Here is a 25111-nt window from a genome sequence, read left to right as displayed (position 1 = left end):
ACAGAGAGTCTGGCGCTATTTGTAATTTTCCAATACATCGGTAAACATTATGTTTTTCAAGTTGAATAAACATGTTACATTAAATAAAAACACTAAAAAATTATCCAGTTAAGTAGAAAAGTAACTTATCTTGCCTTTGATAATATTTGTTATTTGACAACTTTTTTTGAATCTATGTGTATAGTAATACAAACCCAATAATTTTGTAATGAAAGAAACATTGGATTTTTATCAAGTACAATTTTTTTTTTTTCCAAACAAATAAATTTAAATGAAACATTTTTCCGAATTAAAGCAACATTAGATTTTTTTCCGAAACATTTTTTGAATTGAAGTAAAATAGATGCGCATGAAAAAAACAAAACAAAGTAAACGTTACCTTACGCTACAACAACACCGACCATTCTAATTTGGTTTCTAAGGGGTATTCGAGGTCGCTGACAACAAATCTGATAATCAAACTCGTTGCAAATTTACCGTTTGTATGGTATGAATCCCTTGACCCCGAAACTATTTTACGTCATTTCACCGCCTTCAGTAGTGTTTTCTTACATGATGCGTTTGCGCGCGCACTTGTGTAGTGAAATGACTTATTATATTGCGGAGAAATCTTTAGCAGTTGTTTTGAAATAACAAATTTTTTTTTTTTTTAAATGTGGTTAATTTTTTGTGTGTGTTTTACTTAGTTTTTAATGCTTTTTAATTGATCTAAAAAGTTTTCACGAGTTTACAAAAACATTTTTATATTTTTCGTTCTATTTTGGGGGGGGGTATTCAATTATAGAAATTGTGTAGTTTAACAGGTGCTTCTGCAGTTTAATTAACCGTTTTTCCGTAAGTAACGCGCTGACATTTACCGAGTAGAATACCGTTTAACATTTCATAAAAATTCTCTTTACCTTTGGGAGAGAGGCGGGGGTGGTGGTGCCCCCCCCTCTCCCCAATGTAATTTTTGTGAAATGTTAAACGGTATTCTACTCGGTAAATGTCGGCGCGTTACTTACGGAAAAACGGTTAATTAAACTGCAGAAGCACCTGTTAAACTACACAAGTTCTATAATTGAATACACCCCCCCCAAAAAAAAGGACGAAAAACATAATATTTTTGTAAACCGCTCGTGAAAACTTATTTTTTAGATCACTTAAAAAAAAACATTAAAAACTACGTAACACACAAAAATGAACCACATTTTTTTTTTTTTTTTTTAACTTTTTAAAAACTTTGTTATTTCAAAAGTCTTCTAAAGAATCCTCCGCGATGTAATGTCATTTCATTATAATAAAACACTACTAAAGGCGGCGAAATGGCGCAAAATAATCTCAGGGTTCAGTGGTTCGTTCATGCCATGCAAACGGTAAATTTGCGACGTGTTTGATTATCAGATTCATTGTCAGCAACCTCGAATACTTCTAAAAAGCCAAATTAGAGTGATCGGTGTGGAGTTCTCTTGTTGCGTAAGGTAACATTCACCCAAAAGAAAATAAACATAATTAGCAGGATCGACGCGTGGAAAAAATAAAAGAATTAATTATATTTTATAAGAAAGATAACGAAATAGTAATCCGTTCTTACTAAAATAATAACAGGAGAAATACATCTTTTCTGGTAATAATAAAAATAAAATTCGTTTCATTCTGTTTTCGAGTTTCCGATTCGATTTTTAAGTTTGACGGGCGCGAACAATTTTTGGTAAAATCCATTGAAAGCGGTCGGTGGTTCTATGAGAAAATAAAGCTGTGTACGCATTATAAATGTTTCTTTTCTGTGTCTTACGTTATACATTAGTACATTAGGGGTCATTTCGAGTTAAAAGTTTATTTACTGCACTCATCTGGACTAGAGAAAATCATGATTTAAATGTGTGTGTCTCGTCTAAATAACTAACGATAATTCTCTGATATGGCCGACCAGACGACGACGGGTGATCAAAAAGTCAGATCGAGCGTACCGCGTACTGGAAAACGAAATGAGACTAACGAAATGAGCCAAATCGAAATTTAATTTTATTTACGTTTGAATAAAAAACAGTCGAGTTATTTTTTTTATTCAAGACCCCCCCCCAAAAAAAAAACGGTAAATTTATACAAACACCGTGACAGCGAATTAACCCTAACCCTAAACCCTAACCCTAACGCTGTCACTGTGTTTGTATAATAATACCAAAAAAACACGGCCAAAAAAAAAAAAAAAAAAAAAAAAAAAAAAAAAAAAAAAACAGCCAAAAAAAATTATCCACCAAGAAAATAAAACATAAATTAATCTGAAAAGCGCAAAGTTCAAGCCAAAAAAAAAGAAGAAAAAAAAAAGGCAAATTGTCAATTTGATCTCATTTCGTTTTCCGGTACGCTCGATCTGACTTTTTGATCACTCGTCTGGTCGGCCATATCAGAGAATTATCGTTAGTTATTTAGACGAGACACACACATTTAAATCATGATTTTCTCTAGTCCAGATGAGTGCAGTAAATAAACTTTTAACTCGAAATGACCCCTAATTTACTAATGTATAACGTAAGACACAGAAAAGAAACATTTATAATGCGTACACAGCTTTATTTTCTCATAGAACCACCGACCGCTTTCAATGGATTTTACCCAATTTTTTTTAGCGGTGATTTTGGCCAGGGTATTCCAACATCGACGTTTACCGGTTTTCGGATATGCTGAAAACGAAAATTATATTTAAATTTGGAGCAGACAAATAGTTTTCTGGATATTAAGACATTTTCTCCAATGTATTACTTAATGTCAGTGGCGTTCGCCATTCTTAACATGGGGAGTGTTTTTGTAACACGCATTCCCATTAGTAAGTACTTTTCAGTTGAGGAAAAACATGGTCTTCTCCGGTAAAACCATAGTGGATTACATTGGATACTACAGGTCTTAATATCCAGAAAACTTGTTTGTCCCAAATTTAAATGTGATATTCGTTTTCAGCATATCCGAAAACCTATAAAAGTCATTGGTACATCCATGCTGAAATAATAACGTTATTATTTAAAAAGCCGTTCTTAACATGGGGAGGGGAGGGTGTTTTGTACTTATTCTGTACTTTAACCTTACAATTGAAAAAAACAAAAAAAAAAAAACATAAAGGGTTGTTTTACTGTACACAGATTCGAAAAAGTTGTCAAAAAAAAAACAAATATATAACCAATAAATGTTATCAAAGGCAAGATAAGTTACTTTTCTGCCAAACTGGATATATTTTGTGTTTTTATTCAATGTAACATGTTTATTCGGCTCGAAAAACATACAGTGTTTATCGATGTATTGGAAAATTCAAGATGGCGCCTCACTCCCTCTTTAACACCGTAAGTTTGGGAAAAAGTGTTATAAATAAAAAATATACAAAATATTATTAAAAACCCGCCGAATATATGTAAACCTATGTCACGGTAACATATATTGAGCGAGTTTTTAACAGTATTTTATCCGGTTTTTTATTTATAACATCTTTTCCCAAACTTACCGTGTTAAAGAGAGAATCAGACGCCATCTTGAATGTTCCAATACATCGGTAAACACTGTATGGTTTTCGAGCTGAATAAACATGTTACATTGAATAAAAATACGAAAAATATATCCAGTTTGGTAGAAAAGTAACTTATCTTGCCTTTGATAACATTTATTTGTTATATATATCATTTTTTTTTTTTTGACAACTTTTTCGAATCTATGTGTACAGTAAAACAAATGATTATAACGAGACGTTCTAACTTAATACATTTGACATTACTTTTGTTTCAAAGTAAAAAAAAAAAAAATACACACAAAAATACTTATCAAACAGTAACTTATCTTGCCTTTGGTAACATTTATTTGTTGTACTTTTTTCCACACTTATTTATTTATTTTTTTTTTTTTTGTTTTTTGCTATTGTGAAAAATACCCAAAAGTTTTTACGGAAAAAATTCAGAAAAATACTTACTTGCAAAACGTAGGCTTTAAGTAAGTAAATAAATAAATAAATAAAGTTTAACGAAAACGCAAAATGTTGATTCTGTTTGGGAGTTTTAAGATGAAATTCTTAAATGGTTTGGAACTGGAATTCCAACAAGAATGATTTTTTGTTTCATCTTGACTTGTAAATTCATAAAAGTATTTTTTTTCTTTTCCCACTTTCTTTTCTTCTGTTTTATATTTACGCAACAGCTTTTCGTTTTTTTTTTGTTTTTTTTTAATTCGGATTTATTTTTATACCGATTTCATTGGGGAAAATAAATAAATAAATAAATAAAGATCGTCAGCTTCAATGAATTGGCCTCACGTGAATTAATTCTTTCATATTTGTTACGGTATTTTTTTTTTTTTTTTCCTTTTTCTACACTTTTCAGCTGACCGAAAAGAATACTCAATTTCTTTCTTTCTTTTTATCTTACTGTTAGTATTCTTCTCTGTATATTTCTATGTCCACGATATATAAGTAAAATTTTGTTTCCGTCGTGAGACCGAGAATAAGCAACCGTTCGGTATTTCCCCGAACAAGGAAGTCCACTTACCGACCGAGGAGGGTGACATCATTCAACAATTTAGGGAGTGTTTTTTTTGTTTTTTTTTTTCCCCCCTTTCTTCTCGGAAAATTTACTTCGTTCCTTTCTTCGTTAACACTCCTCACAGAAAGTTTTTTTTCTTCTTCTTTTTTAAACGTCAGTAATTCTAACAGCAAAACTGCGCATTCAAACACAGTCTCGTTTTTTAAATCTATTCTTAAAAACCAAACTTGATACTAATATCAACAAAGTTGAACAAACCTATTTAATCTTTGATCAACAGATTAAACAAACCTGCTTAAAATGCTTAGTAATTTTTATGTGATTCTTTTGAAAATGTATTGTTTATTTTTGGTTTGCGAGAACGTTTTCAATAATAATTGTTATAATTCAATTTCAATACGGTGTCTTCGGTCTAAGATCAAAGTGTAGTTTAAGTAATAGGATTCCTCCAAGATACTCGCCACTTTCTATTTTCATTTTGACCTTGGCCTCTCCAATTGTTTCTTAGCTTTGAAGAACGCGATTCCACTCCCAACCCCCATCTTGCTTCCATTTAGAGATTGGCCTGTTTTGAAAGTAAGGAGATTATAGCTGGCCCTCTGTAATTACGAAGGTCGCGGTTGTAGACGGACGGGGTCCCAAATTCTAGCTCCACTTTCAGTTTGGGAAAAGTTAGATTACGTCACGTGTGATACTGACTCCGCCGACGGTGTAAGCGCCAAATAACGTCATTGAATTAACCCTTTGAGTTTACACGAACATAAACAACATGAACCAATTTTAGAGAACGTATGACGTGGAAAAACATTTGTTAAATATTTGTTTCGTTACCACTTCTCCAGTTTGATGTCTAGTATAACTCCCCCCCCCTTTAGGGTAAATATTCAGATACGTTACAACAGAACAGAACACCAACCACTCTAATTTGTTTTTTATAGGTAATCGAGGTCGCTGACGACGAATCTATGCTCAAACCGAGGGAAATTGTACCGTTTGCATGGTATTAACCCCTGAACCCACGAACTACTTTCCGCCTTTTTACATCTTCCGTTTACGCTACGCGCGTGCGCGCGGCAGCATAAACGACAACTTGCTTCTTCACCTAGCAAACTGCCTTCTCACATGGCGTACCAACCTTCCACGGAAAATTTAAAATTAGATGAAAAAGAAATAAAGCAAGAAAAGAAAAGCATACCAAGTTGGGGTGGGGGGATGTAATTTAATTTATTTTTTTTTTCCCCCAGAATATAGAATTTTCTAATTTTCAAAAATGCATTATAGCACTTTTTGGGTGGAAAATATAAAATTAGCTGAAAAAGAAATAAAACAAGAAAAGTTGGGGAGAGGGGGGGTTAATTTAATTGTTTTTTCCCCCCTGGAACATAGAATTTTCAAATTTTCAAAAAGTAACGCACCGACATTTACCGAATAGAACACCATTTAACATTTTACGAAGAATCTTCGTAGCGTAAACGGAAGCTGTAAAATGGCGAAAAGTAGTTCAGGGGTTAATACCATGCAAACGGTAAATTTGCCCCCGTTTTGAGTATCAGCTTCGTTTTCAGCGACCTTGATTACCCTTAAAAAACAAATTAGAGTGGTCGGTGTTCTGTTGTAACGTATCTGAATATTTACCCCCCCCCTTTTTTTTTTAAAACTTTTTCGAATATTAAAATCAATAAAAGTAAACAATTAAAAAAAAAAAGGCCGACGTACACGAGTGCTACCCCTTCAGCGAAATACGCATCGGCTCCGATGTTGAACATTGTTCGATTGAGGGAGAATACATTATTTTTACAAGGAAAGAATTTTTGCATGTGTGACCAAGTTTGTTTTATTTATTTTGGCTTGAAATTTGCGCATGATTTTTGTTATTATGATTTTATCTGTATTTTTTTTATAGATTTTTTTTTTTTTTTTTTTTTTTTTTTTGCCGGAGTCTATGTAATTATTAACAGGAAAATTGAAAGTCAAAATGGAATCCGCGCTATTTTTAAATATTATTTTCAAGTTTAATGAAAGTTTTACGATATCTGCGTTATTTTTTTATTTAAAAATAAAAAATAAAACTTTCAAGTTACTTTGGGGGGGGGAGTTAACAAAGAAACAAAATGAAAGCAAAGCAAAACAAAAAATTTGGTGCTTATGCACTTATGTTACCGTTACCTGTTCTTATCAAATTATTAAGTGAAAGTACCCGCGCTATTTTTAAATAGTATTTTCAAGTTTAATTAAAGATACCTGTTTTTACTTGGGGGGGGGGGGCTTTAACAAAGAAACAAAAATAGAGCAAAACAAAACAAAAATTTCGTGCAGCGCGGATTCCATTTTGACTTTCACCTCATCAGTACAGTCAGAGAAGCAGGGAACCGGGAGGGAGTTCCAAAGTTTCGCAATTCGAGGGAAGAAACTATTAGAGAAGGCTTTCTGGCATCTAAGGATCTCTACAGTCTGTAGGAGTGGGATGATGCTGCGTGTCGGGTTTGTTGGAGCTATTTATGTTGAGGGGGTACAAGTGCAATGAGTTTGTCAGAGCACATTCCATTAAAATACAGGTTAGTGTAATTATTTAAATAAAACAAAAAATATTTGAAAAAGTTTATTCAAGTGTTAGCTAGTTTTGCCAAGCCGCTATCGATTTGCGAGGTTAGGTTCGCTTCTTGAAATATTTGAAGCCACAAATAATAAATATTTAATTCATAAGTTTCTTGTAAACACTTTTGCATTTTGTAGTAATTTGATTCTTTGGACTATTGTTCTCATTTTGAGTATCAAGTTCTCATTTCGTCAGCCATGACTGGATAGAGGTCCTAAATAATTTGCAAGTAAATAAAGGATTCTGTTCGAAATTCTGTCCAAATTCTCAAGTTCGACAAAAACATTCCAGAGTTCGACAAGATACACCTGAAGAAGGTTGGAGGTTGCATCAACCGAAACGTTGTGAAGATGGTACTGAAGATAAGAACAGTAGTCCAAAGAATCCAAATAATACAAATAACCAAACTTCATCTCAAAACTTCAGAAACTTTTGCATTTATTTTGCATGTAAAAAGATAAATATTAACATCTTATTTATCTTTTAAATAAGTCTCTAAAGAAATCAATAAAAAGAAGAAATCAATTTGCTTGAGACAGACACATTGTTAACAAAGAAAGGAGAGAGAGAGAGAGAGAGAGAGAGAGAGAGAGAGAGAGAGAGAGAGAGAGAGAGTTATTTAGGCAACCAACCATCTTGGTGTATCAGAATTTTGGGGGAATTTTGACACCCGTTACATTCAAAGATGTAACAATTAAAAATATGGACGATATGAAATATGGTTTTCGGAAAATTATATTTTCCTTTATTTTCCACAATAACAAAAACGAAAAAGTTTGTTCACATATATTTACAACAATAACAAAACAAACGAAAAAAGTCAATTAACAAAAGATACAGTTATTTTGGATTACTACTATCAAACAAAAGGGAAAAGACGGCTTGTTGAAACTCAGGTCGAAAACTAGCACGAGGAAGTGAATGGTTACGAGAGGAGAAAGAAGTTAAGAACCGCTAACAAGCAAGATTCGAGTGACTATTCACTCTGTTTATATCGAAATTCAATGATAAGATTCCTTTTTGTTTTTCCTGTAAAAGTTTGGTCAATGAGAATATTTCAAAATTGTATTTACCACTAGTCCAGAGGGCATTTTCTGCAACTTTCCGTGGGTTGAAGAAATGTATTTTCCTTTTTGTGTTTTGAGTTCTTTCGGCTGGAATTATCCATGAATCAGAGACCGGAGTTATCAGCTTGTACCCGTTAAGATAACTCTGGTCTCTGATTCATGGATAAGTCCAGCCGAAAGAATCCAAAGTTATGATGGCCCATATTGACTAACTTTTGTTTATAGCCAGCAGTAGAAAGGGAGATTAATTTTAGTGCTTAAGGCCACTAAAGTTCTCAACTCGAATAAAAGAAGACATTTGTCCCCCTTTATTCCAGTTGTAGATAATTTAAAGTTGCAGTATTTTTTAATCCTTGCTTAAAAAAGTATTTTATTTAAAAAGGACATGAAATATAAAATATAAATATGGATAAATTATTAACAATGAAGAATGGAAGTACCCATTGATTAGTATTTTTTATAGGTAAGTGATTTTTTGAAATTTATATATATATATATATATATATATATATATATATATATATATATTCGAAGTTAGTTAAAAGTTGTTGATTTTCTTGAAATTTTTTTAAAGAAAACCGATTTAAAAAAACAAATATTGCATCTTTTGCTATTGAACCTGTTATTATTTTAAAATTTTGTCCTTATATTGAAAAAAAAATTATGGCTTGAATTACATTTTTTAAGTAGTTATAAGCTTCAAAAGATAGTAAGTCTAATTATTCAAGTTTTTATCATGCATTTTTAATGGCGATTTTCTGACACTGCTACCAACCATCCGCCCGCTCGCATACTTTTCCTCGCTTTTAACTGTTGATGAGAATTCTAGGGAGCAATTTTATAAAAAAGGTTTTTAGAAAGTTATCCATTTTTTTTATTAAACCATCATAATAAATTACGGTAAATAGCAACGAAATTATTGCATGTATATAGACAAAATGGCACAATAAAATTACAAATGTATAACAGTGAAGATTTTTTTTGTAAATTATGAGCCATAATACTTGACTTTGGCATATGAACTTTAATTCTATATTTTCTCTTGATTTTGGTTGTAGAATTTGCTGTTTTTCTCATGTTTATAAGTTTAATGTTGTTATTACTTTTAAAATGGACCAAATGTTGTAGGTAGAGACTTGTAAAGAAATAAAAACTTTGACACAAACTTTTTATTTTGGTGAAAGTAAAAAGTTATTTATTTTGACCGGTTTTCCACACAAATTGTTGACACATTTATACACTACACAATAGGTTCATTCTTTCTTTTCCTTTCCTGGTCAAATAGCAGTGCTTTGTTTTTAGCTACAGTCTGCTGTTGTGTTGCAGTAATTCTCTTTAAGACTCACAGGTTAGCTGGCTCATTTTCAAAAGGGTAGGGGGGAAGAGACTCGCATGCTTGTCAAGTGTCACTTCCGGTAACGAGTACCGGTGCCTGGCAGTCAGAGATTGGTACATGGCTAAGCAGGTCGTGTACAAACGCCCAACAGTTGAGGAATGGTATTGCTCAACCCGCCTTGCCTGTAATATATGTGTGCTGACAAAGAACTCTCTCCTATGCCTTCCGGAAGCGAATTACTTCCCTTACCGGAAGCGAATTATTTCCCTTTAGTTTTATCCTATGTATGAAATATAGAATACGTGGACTCGCTTCTCCGCGTTGTTCTTAGTGAAATAAAGCTTACTTTAAGCTTACTCAGTTCTCCTGTCCTATTTATCACAATTTATTTCACTAAAGAACTATGGAGAAGTACCTGAAACCCGAACGCCTTGATTTGGAACCCACAAAGGCGGACGCAGCCGATATATGGCGACACTGGAAGAGGTTGTTTGTTATATTTATCGAGGCGGTTAGTGGTCCGCAACTGACAGACGAGTTAAAACTCAATTTATTAATCAACCTGGTGTCTCCAGCGATTTATAAACACATTTCTGACGTTAATGACTACCAGACAACTATGAACACCCTAGAAGAGGTTTTTGTTCAACCTAAAAACAGCATCTTCTGTCGTCATTTACTGGCAACTCGTCGTCAACAAAGAAACGAAAGCGTGGACCAGTATTTACAGTCCTTAAAAGAACTTGCTAAGGATTGTGACTTTCAGGCTGTGTCGGAGATACAAGCGAGGGATGAATACATCAGGGATGCATTCATAAACGGAATCGAGTCATCCCACATCAGACAGAGGCTCCTGGAGAACAAGAAACTCGACCTGCATACTGCGTTCGACCAGGCTCTCACGCTCGAGACAGCTCAAAAGCAGTTGTCATCGTACGCTCAGTCGGACTCCTTGACTGCGTCGATATCTGCAGTCAGAACGGAAGAAGACGACAACCAGTCTAGATGCGAGGAGCAACCCACAGTAGCGTCACTCTCAGGACAGAAATACTTCTTCTGTGGAAACCCAAGGCATGACCAGGCGAGGTGCACCGCCAGAAATTCTTTTTGCAAAAACTGTAAGAAGAAAGGGCATTTCGCTCGTGTCTGCAGATCGCCAACGGCTGCTGCTGCTGCTGCTGCTATAAACTACGGTGAGTCTCTTCTTGCTTCGTCAGTTCCTTCTCTTAACTTTTCGGAGAGTCTCTCTCGTTCGTCCTTATGGGGAAAAATCAAAGGTGAACCCATGAGGATACTCATCGATACTGGGAGCTCAGAAAATTTTATCCATCCTGACAAAGTTAAGGTACTCGGGTTAACGGTCCTGCCAAGTTCCGAGAAGATTTTGATGGTTAGCAGTTCTCATTCGTCCTCTACTCTCGGTCATTGTGTTGTATCTCTGGGTCTGAATGGAAGGGAGTACGATAATGTCAAGTTATCGATTATGGCCAACCTGTGCAGTGATGTAATTCTCAGACATACATTTCTGAACCAACACTCGTCGATAGAAATACCTTTCGGAGGACCCCTCCCCCCTCTCACTGTTTGTGGGCTTACCACCATTAAAAATGTTCCTTACCCGTCTCTCTTTACAAACTTAACCCCAGACTGTCGCCCAATTGCGGTTAAATCCAGGAGACATACTCTACCAGATGCCAAATTTATTAAACTGGAAATAACCCGCATGCTAAAGGAAGGTATTATAGAGCCCTCTCAATCTCCATGGTGAGCCCAAACGCTCGTAGTGACTCCTGAGAATCACAAGAAGAGACTTTTTGTGGATTACTCTCAAACGGTAAACCGTTTCACTCTCCTAGATGCCTATCCTCTTTCTCGAATGAAGGACATGGTAAATGAGATTGCCACTTATCAAGTGTTTAGCACTCTTGATCTAACTAGTGCTTATCATCAAGTTGCAATCAAGCCGGAAGAACGAAAATACACAGCCTTCGAAGCTTCTGGATCCCTGTACCAGTTTCGGCGAATTCCGTTTGGAGTAACCAATGGAGTAGCTAGCTTCCAACGAGTAATCGACGATATCATCAAACGAGAAGACCTCCGAGGAACCTTCGCCTACATCGACAATGTTACAGTTTGTGGAGAAAATCAGGCAGATCATGATGCTAATTTAAAATGTTTTATGAAGGCTGTAGAGAAATATGGACTGACACTGAATGAAAGCAAGTGTCACTACTCTCTTGTTTCAGTAGACTTGCTCGGCTATACAATAAGCAAAGGTTCGGTAAAACCAGACACTGACAGGCTTAAAGGGTTGATGGACTTGCCTGTCCCTCAGGATTCTCCTTCTCTTCGACGAGCTATGGGAATGTTCTCCCACTATTCAAAGTGGATATTTAACTTCTCTGAGAAACTACATCCCCTAACTAAGATTACCAACTTTCCCCTCTCTAAGGAACAAACCGACGCCTTTAGGGACCTAAAGAAAGATATTGCTAAATCCTCTCTAGTAGCCATAGACTCCTCTCTTCCCCTTGAGGTTGAAACTGATGCCTCGGAACATGCCATCGCTGCCTCTCTGACCCAGAACTCTCGGCCAGTGGCCTTCTTTTCCAGAACATTAACCTCCGCACTCCTCAGTGGAAAAGGAGGCCTATGCAATTGTGGAGGCGATCCAAAAATGGCGACATTTACTGCTCGGGAAGCATTTTAAGCTAACCACTGACCAAAAGTCTGTCTCTTTTATGTTCGACCCTAAAGGAAAGAGCAAAATAAAAAATGAAAAGATAACAAGATGGAAGTTAGAACTTGCCTGTTTTAGCTATGATATTGCCTATCGACCAGGGAAACAAAATGTTACTGCAGACACTCTGTCTCGAATTTGTTCTTCCGCCACCTCCGCTGACAAATTACACTCATTACACACAGACTTATGCCATCCGGGGGTAACCAGGATGCTACATTTCATCAAAACCAAAAATCTGCCGTACTCTGTGGAGGAGGTGAGAGCTGTTTCGAAGACTTGCCGGGTATGTTCTGAAGTAAAACCTAGGTTCTTTAAGTTGGCACCTCAGATTCTCATTAAAGCAAGTCAACCATTCGAAAGAATAAGCGTGGACTTCAAGGGGCCGTTACCCTCAAATTCTCGCAACCGGTACCTTCTGACTGTGGTTGACGAATACTCTCGTTTCCCCTTCGCTTTCCCCTGTGCCGACATCTCAGCTGCTACTGTCCGAAAACACCTAATTAGCTTATTCTCCATGTTTGGAAATCCTTCCTTTGTACATTCTGATCGTGGAACAACCTTCACGTCAGACGAACTAAGAGAATTCTTACTTTCTCGTGGCATTGCTACTAGCAGAACAACTGCCTTCAATCCTCAAGGTAATGGACAAGTGGAAAGATATAACGGTATTATCAGGCAAACAGTGAGTCTAGCTCTACGCTCAAGAAATCTCCATGTTACAAATTGGGAAAGTGTGCTAGATGTAGCCCTCCACAGCATCCGCTCATTGCTTTCCACCTCTACGAACAGCACTCCTCACGAACGTCTCTTTAATTTCCAAAGGAAATCAGCCACTGGGAATTCTATGCCCACCTGGCTAACAAATGCTAAATCTGTTCTTTTAAAGTGACATGTACGCAGGAGCAAATACGAGCCCCTAGTCGAGCCTGTAGACCTACTTGAAGTCAATCCTAGCTATGCTCATATCCGTTTCAATAACGGACGGGAGACGACAGTGTCCCTACGCCACTTATCTCCATTGGGTGATAGATCGAGCATTCTAGAGGCAGAAATAGATCCCGTGCCGGAGAACCAACAGCTACAGGACGTACCTCAGCAGCCCGATTCGGACCCCCTGCCACGAGTGCATGAAAACTCTCCCCTCGAGAATTCGGTTCCTACTTCTCCCCAATCAGACGATCCACAGAGGAGATCATCGGAGGACAATGAGGTGCCGAATCTTCGACGCTCTACTAGAGTTCGTCGAAGCCTCCAATATTTAGCTGAAAACTATCTGCTTTGAACTTTTCTTTTCTCTTTTGCTTTGCAGCTTAAACAGAAACCCGCTCCTGCAGTTCCTGGTAACTCTACATCCTAAGATCATCATACGGCCTTGGATTCCTCTGAGTGGCGGAGAATGTGCTGACAAAAGAAGAACTCTCTCCTATGCCTTCCGGAAGCGAATTACTTCTCTTACCGGAAGCGAATTATTTCCCTTTAGTTTTATCCTATGTATGAAATGTAGAACACGTGGACTCGCTTCTCCGCGTTGTTCTTAGTGAAATAAAGCTTACTTTAAGCTTACTCAGTTCTCCTGTCCTATTTATCACAATATGTGAATACATGTTTGTTTCTAAAAGTCCTGTGTTCCTTTCGTTTTTATTACCATTTAGCACCATAACAAATAGGTTCGTTCTTTCTTTTCTTTTCCTGGTCAGATAGCAGTGATTTGTTTTTAGCTACAGTCCGTTGTTGTGTTGCAGTAATTCTCTTTAAGACTCACAGGTCGGCTGGCTCGTTTTCAAAAGGGTAGAGTGCTTGTCAAGTGTACCTTCCAACTCCCCACGCGTTTTATCCTTGTCTTTTTCTCCTTTTTGTCTTCGACCTTGATGCCTATACATGCATTTCATTCTGTGACGTCACGCTCACAGTTTAAATGCTGATGTAGCATTAACTCAGCACGTGAGTTGTCAATATGCATACGTATTTAAATGATTATGTTACACTCATTGACCCTTTGAAAGAATCAGTTTTATTGGTTGAAAATTATAAAAGTTGCATCTTTATGTTAAATTGGGTTTATTTTATATTTCAGAGAAGAGGCAGGTCAGACATAACACACAGATATTGATTTAACTCTCTCCCATTTCCCATGACACAAAACGAAAAACAATAGGAAGCAAAGAGTAAGCTAAATGGAGAAAGAAAGCAGCTTATAAAAGCTGGTAATTTTTTACCTCCATCCTTCACCTTCTCACAGATTCATTAGTAAAAAAAACATGTGGTTCTTATTTAGAATTCAACGTAATTAAAAAAAAAAAAAGAAAGAAAGAAAATTCTTTATGGTATGTGGAAATATCATATTCCAAAAATCACATAAATTGATCAAGTAGATATATTTTTTTAAAGAAAATCATTTTTAAACGATTTAAACTGATTAATGTGAAGCCGGTAGCATTACAAGGCTGATATCGCAAGTTGAATTTTTATGTTTTTTTCAAGATGGCGAAGTATGACAACTCCTTTTTGCTTACTCATAAAATTTGATTTTCTTAGTTAAAAAAAGATATTTGATCAATTTACGTGATTTTTGGAATATGACATCTTCGTTCAGTGATGAGTATGTACATTATAAAGATTTTTCTGTCATTTTTGTCAATCTTTTTTGTTGTTTAATTAGGTTGAATTCTAAATAAGAACCAAATTAAGAAAGTATAATGTAGCTTGAATAAGTTTCCAAACTTTTTTTGTACATGCATTGAAAATTGTTGTAGACTCTTGAAAATTTCAGTATGTTATTTTATGAGATGACTGACCAATTTTTTTATGATTTCATGGTCAAATAAACAGCTACAGCAGGAATTGGAATACACCCTACAAAAAGTTGATTGTCAGAGCTGGTGAATTTCAAAAATGCAATCTGAACATGAGGACACTTTAAGAACGATATGCAATAAAATTCTGTTTTAAACTTGGAAAAAATGCCACAGAAACGTATGGAATGCTTCAGACTACTTTTAGACCATCTTATATGAATCAGGCATCAGGTTTTAAGTGGCATAAGAGACTTAAGGGAGGCAGAGAATCTGTGAGAGATGATGAGAGGTGTGGGAAGAGTAAGGAAGTCAGAACACCAGAGTTGATTGGCCAAATAAAGAATTTTATGGATAAGGACCGTCGTGTGTCTATAGAGACAATGAGTACACAGATTGATATCAGTGGGAACTGTACACACAATTATTCGCCAAGAACTGAAGATGCAGAAGATGTGCATGAACGCACCAGTCCATAACTCCATCCTTGTCACAGACTATTTGATCAAGATGGGCATCAAGACAGTTCCTCACCCTCCCTATTGTCCAAACCTTGCTCCCTGTGACTTTTTTTTTTATTCAATTTTCACCCCAAACAAGGCACAGTGCCACTTTGAAGCAGGGGGCTACTATCAGGGACTTAATTAGCAGAGCCATTATGAAGGGAGATGAGTAGAAAGATGTTTGTTCACATTACACTTGAACTTCTGCATATCAGTACAGTTGGGAAAGCAGAATCCCGGAAGGGAGTTCCAAAGACCTGACGTTCTGGGGAAGAAACTATTGGAGTAAAAGGCTTTCTTGCACCTAGGGAACTCTACTGTAAAGGGATGAGACTTACTAGCTTGTCGGGTTTGTCGGGGGTAGTTACGTCGGGGAGGTACAAGTGATTGCAGTTCGTCAGAGCATTCACCATTAAAGTATTTGTAGAACAGGCAGAGGGATGCAACATCTCATCGATGGGACAGAGGCTGAAGCCTAGATGACAGTTCAGGACCTATCAGGTTGGCGACTCTCTTTTGAACCCTGTCCAGGAGCGAGAGACAAGCAGCAGATGCACCAGCCCAGATGTGACAACAGTACTCCATACATGGGCGAATGATGGCCTTATAGAGGTACAGGATACTGTCAGGCATAAGTAGTTTTCTAGCATGGTAGAGGGAGCCAACCTTCCTTGCAGCAGCTTTGGCAATGCTCTCAATGTATCTATTCCAGTTCATATTCCCTGTAAACGTTAGGCCGAGGAGTTTAAAAGAAGTACTTTCAGGCAATGTGTTCTTGGCCATTGTTATTGGTGGTAGAGACGGTTTCTTGTAGTTATTGAAGGAAACAAGCTTAGTCTTAGCAGCATTGAATGTGACCATCCATTTTTGTCCCCATTCCACTACAGATTGGAGGTCACCCTCTAGTGTTTCTGCCATTTCCTTGGATATGTGTTCATTTGTTTTCCCCTCATATCTGTTATAGAGAGTGGTGTCATTGGCAAATATACCCATCTCTGAAACAATTTTATCAGGTAGGTCATTTATGAATATCAGGAATAATAGAGGACAAGGATAGACCCCTGAGGTACTCCTGCATTTATGTCATATTGTTTAGATGTATGACCGTCGAGGACAACTTGGATTTTTCTCTTACTTAAGAAGGATTTAATTACATTATGAATTCTTCCTATGATTCCATATGATCTAATTTTTCTTAGAAGACCATCGTGCCATACCCTGTCAAAAGCCTTAGATATACCAAGGGCTACCGCTCTACCCTCCCCTGTTTTGTCCAATGAACGGTATATACGTTCAGAAACTACAGTTAAGATATCTGCTGTTGAACGGGCTTGCCTGAATCCATATTATTTGTCAGTCAGGAGTTTAGTAGCTGTTAGGTGCTGGACTAGGGCTTGATTAACTAAGGACTCAAATATTTTGGCGAAAAGCGGCAAGAGGCTAATGGGGTGATAATTTAGTGGGTCAGTTCTTTCACCAGAATCCTTTAAGACTGGTACCACAGAAGCGGTTTTCCAGCAGTCGGGAAAGCAAGATTCGTTAAGTCATTTATTGTAAAGTTTGGAGAGAATTGGAGCCACCTCAGCAGAGCATTTTTTTCATAGCACAGCCGGGATGAGATCTGGTCCACATGCTTTTGAGGTGTCTAAGTTTTTTATAATAGCATGTACCTAAGAAGGAGTGATTTTCAAATCGTCTAGTGTGGCGTCTGTTCGCAGAGGAAAATCAGGGAGGGAGTGGTGTACTGAGTTCAGTGTGGAGTTTGAGGCAAACCGACTGGCAAGCAGATTAGCCTTGTCAGTTGCTGTGCAAGCAACCTCATGATTGTTTGATAGTGGGGGAATAGTTGACTGACCATTATTTACTATGCTGTTGTAGATTTTCCAAAAATCTCGGGTTCCTAATTTCTGTGCTTCGATGCGTTTTCTGGTGGTTTCAGAGTAATCTGTCTTAGCTGTCTCTATCACTCTCTTACAATTATTTCTAACTTCTATATACTTCTGTTTATTTGAGCTTGACTTATGTCGGTTGAATCTGCGGAACGCATGCTGCCTTTGACAAATGGCAGCTGCACAAGCAGAAGTAAACCATTCGGGAGAGTGGGGCTTGCTATAGAATTTCCGTGCGTGAACATGTGCTTCAGTTGCAGTTTTGAACCATTCAGTGGTCTCATTTGCACACTGTTCCGCTGGAAGAGTAAAGATATTTTGCCATAGGGCATCTCTGATGAGTTCCCTGATGGCTTCCCAATCAGCCTTTTTGTAATACCTCGTTGTTTTGAGTAGTGGGTCTTCAGTTTTAGGGCGAGAATTTAGGCTGATTTCTACCATTATCACAGCGTGATCAGCATTCCCGAGTTGGCTGTGGGCATTTGTTGTACAGTCATTGGGAACCGTTGTCAGAAAGAGATCTAGAAGTGAGGCATGTTGATCTTGTTGGTCTGGGAAATGTGTCGGAAATGTAACCAACTGAGATAGGGAATGGGATATAGAGAAGCTATGTGTTGTGCTACCAGCTACGTCTGTGTGATTAGAGAATCCTCGCCAGTTACTGTGGTGGACATTGAAGTCACCAAATACATTTACTTGTGCGCTAGTATCGAGGGAGAGTGCTATATCTATGCTGTCTGAGATTTTGTTTATTAGGGTACAGTCTTGGTTTGAGAGAGAGCGGTAGAGAAAATACAAGAAGCTAATATTGTGTTGCATATTTAGTCTGATGCACATAAAGGCCTGGTCATCTGATTCTAGTTTTATTTCTCTAGTCAGGGCGAGGGTGTTACGAATATAGACTCCAAGCCCATGCATATGTCTGTTCGAGTCCTTACGGTAGAGTGGGAGATAACCAGGCATGTTAAAGTGGTTAGAGGGAATGGAGGAGTGAAGGTTAGTTTCACTTAATGCTAAGATATCCGGGGTGTTTACAAGGAGAAATGACTCAACATCATCTAAGTTAGTTCTAAGCCTGCGGATATTCGTAAATGCAAGCCTCAAGGGAGGAGGCAGGTTGGTTTTCTTTGAGTTTGGTCCTGGTTTAAACATAACTTTTGGTTATTCCGTAAGCTCAAGGAAAACTTTAGAGGCTGTTGTTATGAGACAATTGATGAGATCAAAGAGGCTGTGATGATGGTTATTATCACACTCACACAATGGGACCTTTCATGAGGACTTCCAGAAGTTGTTTGAACGCTACAACAAGTGCATTGCAGCCGGAGGAGATTACTTTGTAGTGGACTAGAGTTTCATGTGTGTACTATAAATAAAAGTGCCAATACCAAAAAGCGTCTGGAAACTTATTGAAGGAATCTCTTTCCACCTGCTATCCAGCTGACTACAATATGGTCATCTTCAAGTCCAACGTAAACAAGTTCTTGATGAGCCGTTCCCATTAAGTAATCCAATTGACCAAATTTACACTTCTAACGATTACTATGATATTGTCCCATTGACTACTGTACACTCTTTAACCCTTATTCTCGAGTGGCCTCTGGGCCTTGATAAGTGGTGACGCGTTTGTAAAAAAAAAACAAAAAAAACTTGTAAATAAGTAAAAACTTAGATGTGTATTCTGGCGTTATCTTTTCACTTATGACTCACTAAATCAAGTCTACTGAAAAGTAGTTGAAAACAAACAATGCAAAAACTATAAAGGTCATAAGGCACTAGTCTTTATTAATCTTTTTCAGGGTCAACGTGACCTATCTGCGAGCGACTGAGATGTGCCCAAACCTGCAAATTAACTGCCCTGACCCTTCCCTCCATGGTTAAATAAAACTTGAAATATTACTTTTCTACACAATAAATAGTTTAAGAATAAATTTTCTCCTGTTTGTTTCAATAGACTTTTGAGTGGGTGTCTCTTTTTTAGTTTTTTTTTTTTTTTTGGAGAGAGGGAGTCTACTGAATCATCACTCATCAGGGCCAAAAGCTATTTAAGGATAAGGCTTAGATAAAAAGATTGCCAATTGAAAGATGGAGAATATCATGAAAGGAGTGTAAAACATTCACAGCAAACACTTGTCTAGCTACAAACACTAGCAGCAATCTCCCTTACTCTTTATCTGCACCTAAAATTAAATGAATATTCCATGAGCAAAGCTGTTTCCCCAAAACTGCTCGTCTGTGGAAGACAATACCACAGAGCTGCTTCCAGGTTGACTATGACATGGTTGTTTTCAAGTCCAATGTAAGCAAGTTCTTGTTGAACCGTCCTGACCCTCATTAACCCTTATCCTTGAGTGGCATCCGGGCCTTGATAAGTGGTGCCTCTATAGTAAAAAAGTAAATAAAGGGTTCCATTCGAAAGTCCCTCCAAATTTCCGAGTTCGATATCTGAAGAAGATCGGAGGTTACATCAACCGAAACATTGTGAAAATCACACTCAAAATGAGAACTGTAGTGCGAAAGAATCTGAATAATACAAACAATAATAAAATTTTTAAAAAAATCTTCATATATTCATATTGGAAATCTACTTAAAATTAATCGTAAAATCTGCCGAAATAAATTAATTCTTAAATAATAGCATTAAGTTCCTATTTACTTGCCTCCCCATGAGGGAAGAGTTAGACACGAGATCGGTTTTTAATGTGAGGAAAGTCCAAAATGGCTAGAAATCATCAGTCTCAACTATCTATACCAATTTGTATCCATTTAGGACGTTTAGGTGCATGCAATTTTGCATAATGTAAATTTTTTGCTGCAAATGGTGATTTTGGGCCCCCGGGGGGGGGGGGGGCAATATCGTAAAAAAAGCCCCCCACATGCCAAAAATGACTTTTTTTCAAAAATTCTTTTTTTCGCTATCTATTATCATCCTAATGAAGAGATTAAGCTAGGTGCAAATGGTTTTTGAAGATAGACCCCTAGTACTGCCGCCCTCTAGTCCAACTCCCCAAAAAGAGGCATTCTGTATGAGAACAAAAATCAAAATTGCCTCAGTCTAGAAGGATTTCTCCTTCATAAATTGAGGTCAGAAAAGGTGAAGTGTAGTAACAGAACAGATACTACACTTTGTTCCTAGGCAGAAGGCCAAGGAACATCATTATTTTATTGGAATCATAAACTGTTTATTGTCAAATAATTAGCACATCTATTTTTAAACATAGTAAATTAATGTGTGATGTTATTCATTTGTAATTTTATTCTCCTATTTTATATATATGTATATATATAATATATATATATATATATATATATATATATTAGCAGGCTACTCGGCGCTGCCCAGTCGTAAAATATGCATAAATATTATGTTTTAATTCATATAGAAACTGAGACATGTGCATGCGAGTATTATGTTTTTTCTAAACAGTTCACTTCTTGTAAGTAAAAAAAAAAAACAATTTGAAGTGAAATCAAAACCTAAAGACAGTGAATCAAGTACGGTAACCATTAGGCCAGCTTAGTACGATCTTTAAAATGTGTTTTCAAATCTATTTATTAATATAAGGAATCTGTCATGTGAACAATTCATGCATGCGCATTGACAAGCATTTTATGAATATATAAAAATCCAATGATCCCCACATACCAATTTTTCAATTTTGAACACTTAGCAACTCTTTTTCCCGGATAAACACTGAGTAAAAAGTTTTCCACGTGTCTGAATACCCTACATACCAAATTTCAAGTTTGTAGATAAAAAGTTTGTTGAGTATATACATTGAGAAGTGTCCTCACACACACACACACACACATTTTCACTTATATATATATATATATATATATATATATATATATATATATATATATATATATAGTAATCCACATTCAGTACTGTTTCGTTGTATCACAACTCATCAGTGCGGCTAGACTTTCCCTAGGCGAGAATTAATCCTACAACCATCGCATTGATAGCCGGCATTTCTACCCACCGGCCCATGGGATCGGTGCTCGCAAATGGCCTCAACAGATGTTCATTTAAATAAACACCTGTCCACTGCTTTAGCAGGAAGATCCGACGTTGCCCAGGATTGAATGAAGATCAACAAATGTTTCACCATCCCATATTTTATTGTCATAGAAATCAGTGAAATCGCCTGTTTTTAAATCAAATTGATTATTTGCCTGCTCTAGTTGGGGACTCACTATGGTGCACAGGGAGGAAGCTTCACATGTCTCACAATACATTGTAGTTTACATTGCACTGTAGAGAACTTACTGTTGATTAATGACTTAAATTAAAGTTTAAAATGTAAAAGTTAAGTATCATGGTTCAAGTGTTTTGGACATACACCTATCATATCAAATAACCTACTATTGACTTTATATGTCTAGCCTTTCTACTTGTGTGGTAATAAAACTTTGCAAATGCACTTGTGGTGTTAGGCTGTATAAGATGTTAACTTATTGCCTGTACCTTCTTTCATCAGATAATTTCAATTATCAATACTTATCGAAGACATTCTGATACAAAACCTATCTTAAAACACTGCCAGGTACATGAAGTAAATTTGGTGCTTATGCGCTTATGTTACTGTGATATTTTTTAAATAGTATTTTCAAGTTAAATTGAATTTCAGGATATCTTTTTTATTAAATTGTTAGGTGAAAGTACAGAATAGTTACAAAACACCCTCCCCGGTCCATGTTAAGAATGGCTTTCTAAATAATAACATTATTTCGGCATGGTAACATAAGTGCATAAGTATCGTACATTTGTTTGGAATTTCAAAAATAATGACCCAGCCGTTTAGGAGTCCATAGGAAACGAACACACACACACACTTGCACACAAAGTTCCTTTAAAATAACAGTAGAGATATGCAATAGTTTTGTCGGTATTAACAGTAATTAAGTTAAGTGATTTTACTACTACACATCTACACAAGCTTATGTTTAAGGTTCCCAAAATTCAAACTAGAATAATCCACATTGTCACATGGTTGAAAACGTCAATAACATTTTCCTGGCAGACAAAGTCTGAACCATTTGAGTTAGGTTGGTTGGTAGGTTGTTTTTGTTTTACGGCATATCAACCCTTTTTTGGGTTATTTAATGCCAAATCCAAAGATTTTGAAGAAAAATTTTTTTAATAGAATATATTTGTTGTTTTTACGTCGGTTTCTATTTAACCCATAGTTGGGACCCTAACAGATACTACCACTCCGGGTCAGAGTGGAACTGGGAGCAATGGTAATTAAAGGGTGGCTCCACACTCCCCAAAGCCCACAAGCTGAGGCCTCACCACTGGATATAGTTTAAGGTCATATCCAGGACCTCCATTGAGGGACTTTTACCCTCTGCAGGGGGGCAGTCGGCATATTCTAATGCCCCACCGACAGGGCCCATTTGTGTTAGGTGGCCTTTTTTTTTTCTGGCAGGCAGAGGGATGGTTCCGTGTAGACCACTTTTCCAGGCTTTATCATCTCTCTTTGAGAAAGAATTAGCTTATTGCTAATAGTTTAAGATGCTCCTACCAGGGAATGCTGACAGGATTGCTCAGGCAGTTTTGCATGCCAGAATGCTCTGTCTCTTGAGTGCTGGCTTTTCAATCTCCACTTTTCAACATTGTGTCACATCCTCCTGCAGTGGTATAAAGGTAAATACTGACGTTTCTCTGGCTTTCTGATTAGGTACACAGTGTAGTATCTGTTCTGGTGCTACATTTAATATATTCCGTCCTCAGTCAGTGAAGGAGAAGTCCTTTTAGACTGAGGCAATTTTTATTTTTGTTCCTATCTAGGATGCCCCTTTTTGTGGAGCTGGATTTGTTTAACTTTGCCCTCGTAGCGAGACAAGTATCAGTTGTAACTGATGTTTGAAAATAACTAAGAATAACATAGTCTGTATTATTATTCATCGAACTACTGTTCTCATCTTGAGTGTGATTCTCACAATGTTTCAGTCGATATAACCTCCGACCTTGTTGAACTTGGGAATGTTTCTGTCGAACTCAGGAATTTGGACAGAATTTCCAGTGGGGCCCTTTATTTACTTCACAGGGGTAGTGTGCTCTTGTTCCGTCCATATCGTATTGAATTCTATATTAGGTCTACTTAGCAGTTGGTTAAGTAGACCTAGTATAGAATTCAATACGATATGGGAACCAGTAATTATAAAAAATAGATAATATATACAAGTAATAAGTATAGAGATAGATATACATTAATATAGAGTAATAAATGGTAATATTTACAACTAGAAATAAAAATAGGTTTAAGGCTCCTAAAATTCATACTAGAATTGTCTGCAAGGACTCGTGGCGCAGTGGTTAGAGTACTGGGAAAAATCAATTGTAAAAGTGATATTCTCCTGAAGGTTGAAGGTTTATAGATTTGCAAATTACTTAGAACCTCTATTCAGTCATGGCTGACCAAACAAGAGCACGCTACACCCGTGAAGTAAATAAAGGGTTCCGCTCGAAATTCCGTCCGTTCGGCAGAAACATTCCCGAGTTTGACAAGATACACCTGAAGAAGGTCGGAGGTTATATCGACCGAAACGTTGTGAAAATCACACTCAAGATGAGAACAGTAGTCTGATGAATAATAATACAAATAACGAATCCTCATCTCAAAAATTCAGAAACGTAATAACATAGTTTTCTTTCCACTGTTGAATACAACATGGTAGCTTTCAAATCTAATGTAAACAAATTCAATTTACACCATTAATGATTGCTACACTATTACATTCATTATCCTTGAGTAAAAAGAAGTCATACCATCCACAATCAACACCTTGATGGATTTTTATATTTCCAACAAAAAAGGATTTCGTATATTTGAAGGCTTGCTCATTCATTTCTTTAATGTAAATAAATAATTTATTTTAAATAATAAACAATAACATTGTTCTTAAATTAATAAATGAACACTTCTACCCAGTCATGGTTGACAGAATGAAAACAATATACTCTCGTGGATTAAAAAAAAAGGATTCAGTTCGAAGTTCTGTACAAGTTCCCATGTTCAACTAGAAAGCTCCAAATTTGAAAAAAAAAAAAAAAAAAAAAGTGCATACAGAAGGTCAAACATTACGAAATGAACAACCAAGGATAGATAAAAAAAAAAAACTGCATAGTTTTAATAACTATTACCCTACTTATTCACCGAGTTGTTTTTCTGACTCTATTAATTTGCTTCCCAACGAGGGCAGAATTAGACACAAAGTTGATTTTTAATGCAAGGAAAATTCAGCTCGCCCAAAATGGCCACTCTGAATTGGCACAAATAAATATTGCCCCAGTCTAGAAATATTTCTCCCTCACTAACCGATGACAGAATATATAAAGCATAATATCAGAACAATATTTGCAGAACAATTTACCATTTAATAGAAAATATAAGCACCTTAAGTTACCATCAGGATTGACCTTTAGTAGTTATTAATAGGATGCAGGTATGGATATTGCCTCAGGGAACTGAACGTTCCTACCTTGCACAGTTCCAGGTTATCCTTGAGCAAGGTGTAACACCTGTTAGCCTCTCTCTGAAATTCAGGAGGTTTACCATGGATGGGGTAGATGGAGTTATTCAGTCGTGAAGGCAATCCATCTAGGAGAAGGAAAATCTGATGAAAAGCCAAATTGGATAGAAAGTATCCATTAGTTCTGTAAAGCAATCTTCTAGTGAT

At 36.6% G+C, this 25111-nt stretch overlaps 2 protein-coding genes across 5 annotated transcripts in view; one reads left to right on the top strand and one right to left on the bottom strand.

The window, feature by feature from the left end:
• Nucleotides 1-25111, bottom strand: part of LOC145286298 (uncharacterized) — a 111867-nt gene that overhangs the window by 58570 nt on the left and 28186 nt on the right. The window contains exon 1 of one of the 4 annotated variants that reach the window (XM_080135160.1): nucleotides 8166-8287. The exons of 1 other annotated variant lie outside the window; for it this stretch is intronic. The gene's annotated coding sequence lies outside the window, so the exon portion shown is untranslated. Of the gene's footprint in view, nucleotides 1-3931; nucleotides 4643-8165; nucleotides 8288-25111 lie in introns of those variants that run through there. 2 more of the 4 variants (XM_080135159.1, XM_080135157.1) reach the window with 2 other exon arrangements.
• Nucleotides 9899-11263, top strand: LOC145286552 (uncharacterized). The gene has a single exon (XM_080135440.1). It carries the CDS (start codon nucleotides 9899-9901, stop codon nucleotides 11261-11263), a length of 1365 nt encoding a protein of 454 aa, XP_079991566.1.

This window comes from Euprymna scolopes, chromosome 10 (assembly GCF_053919585.1).
Source record: "Euprymna scolopes isolate OS-2025 chromosome 10, ASM5391958v1, whole genome shotgun sequence".
In the NCBI taxonomy this organism is placed as follows: domain Eukaryota; kingdom Metazoa; phylum Mollusca; class Cephalopoda; order Sepiida; family Sepiolidae; genus Euprymna; species Euprymna scolopes.
The sequence above is the reverse complement of the archived record's forward strand: the minus strand, read 5'-3'. Positions and strand labels throughout refer to the sequence as shown.

What these genes read in the sequence shown, in the direction of transcription:
- LOC145286552 (XM_080135440.1), top strand. Translation starts at nt 9,899, where the DNA reads ATGGAGAAGTACCTGAAACCCGAACGCCTTGATTTGGAACCCACAAAG.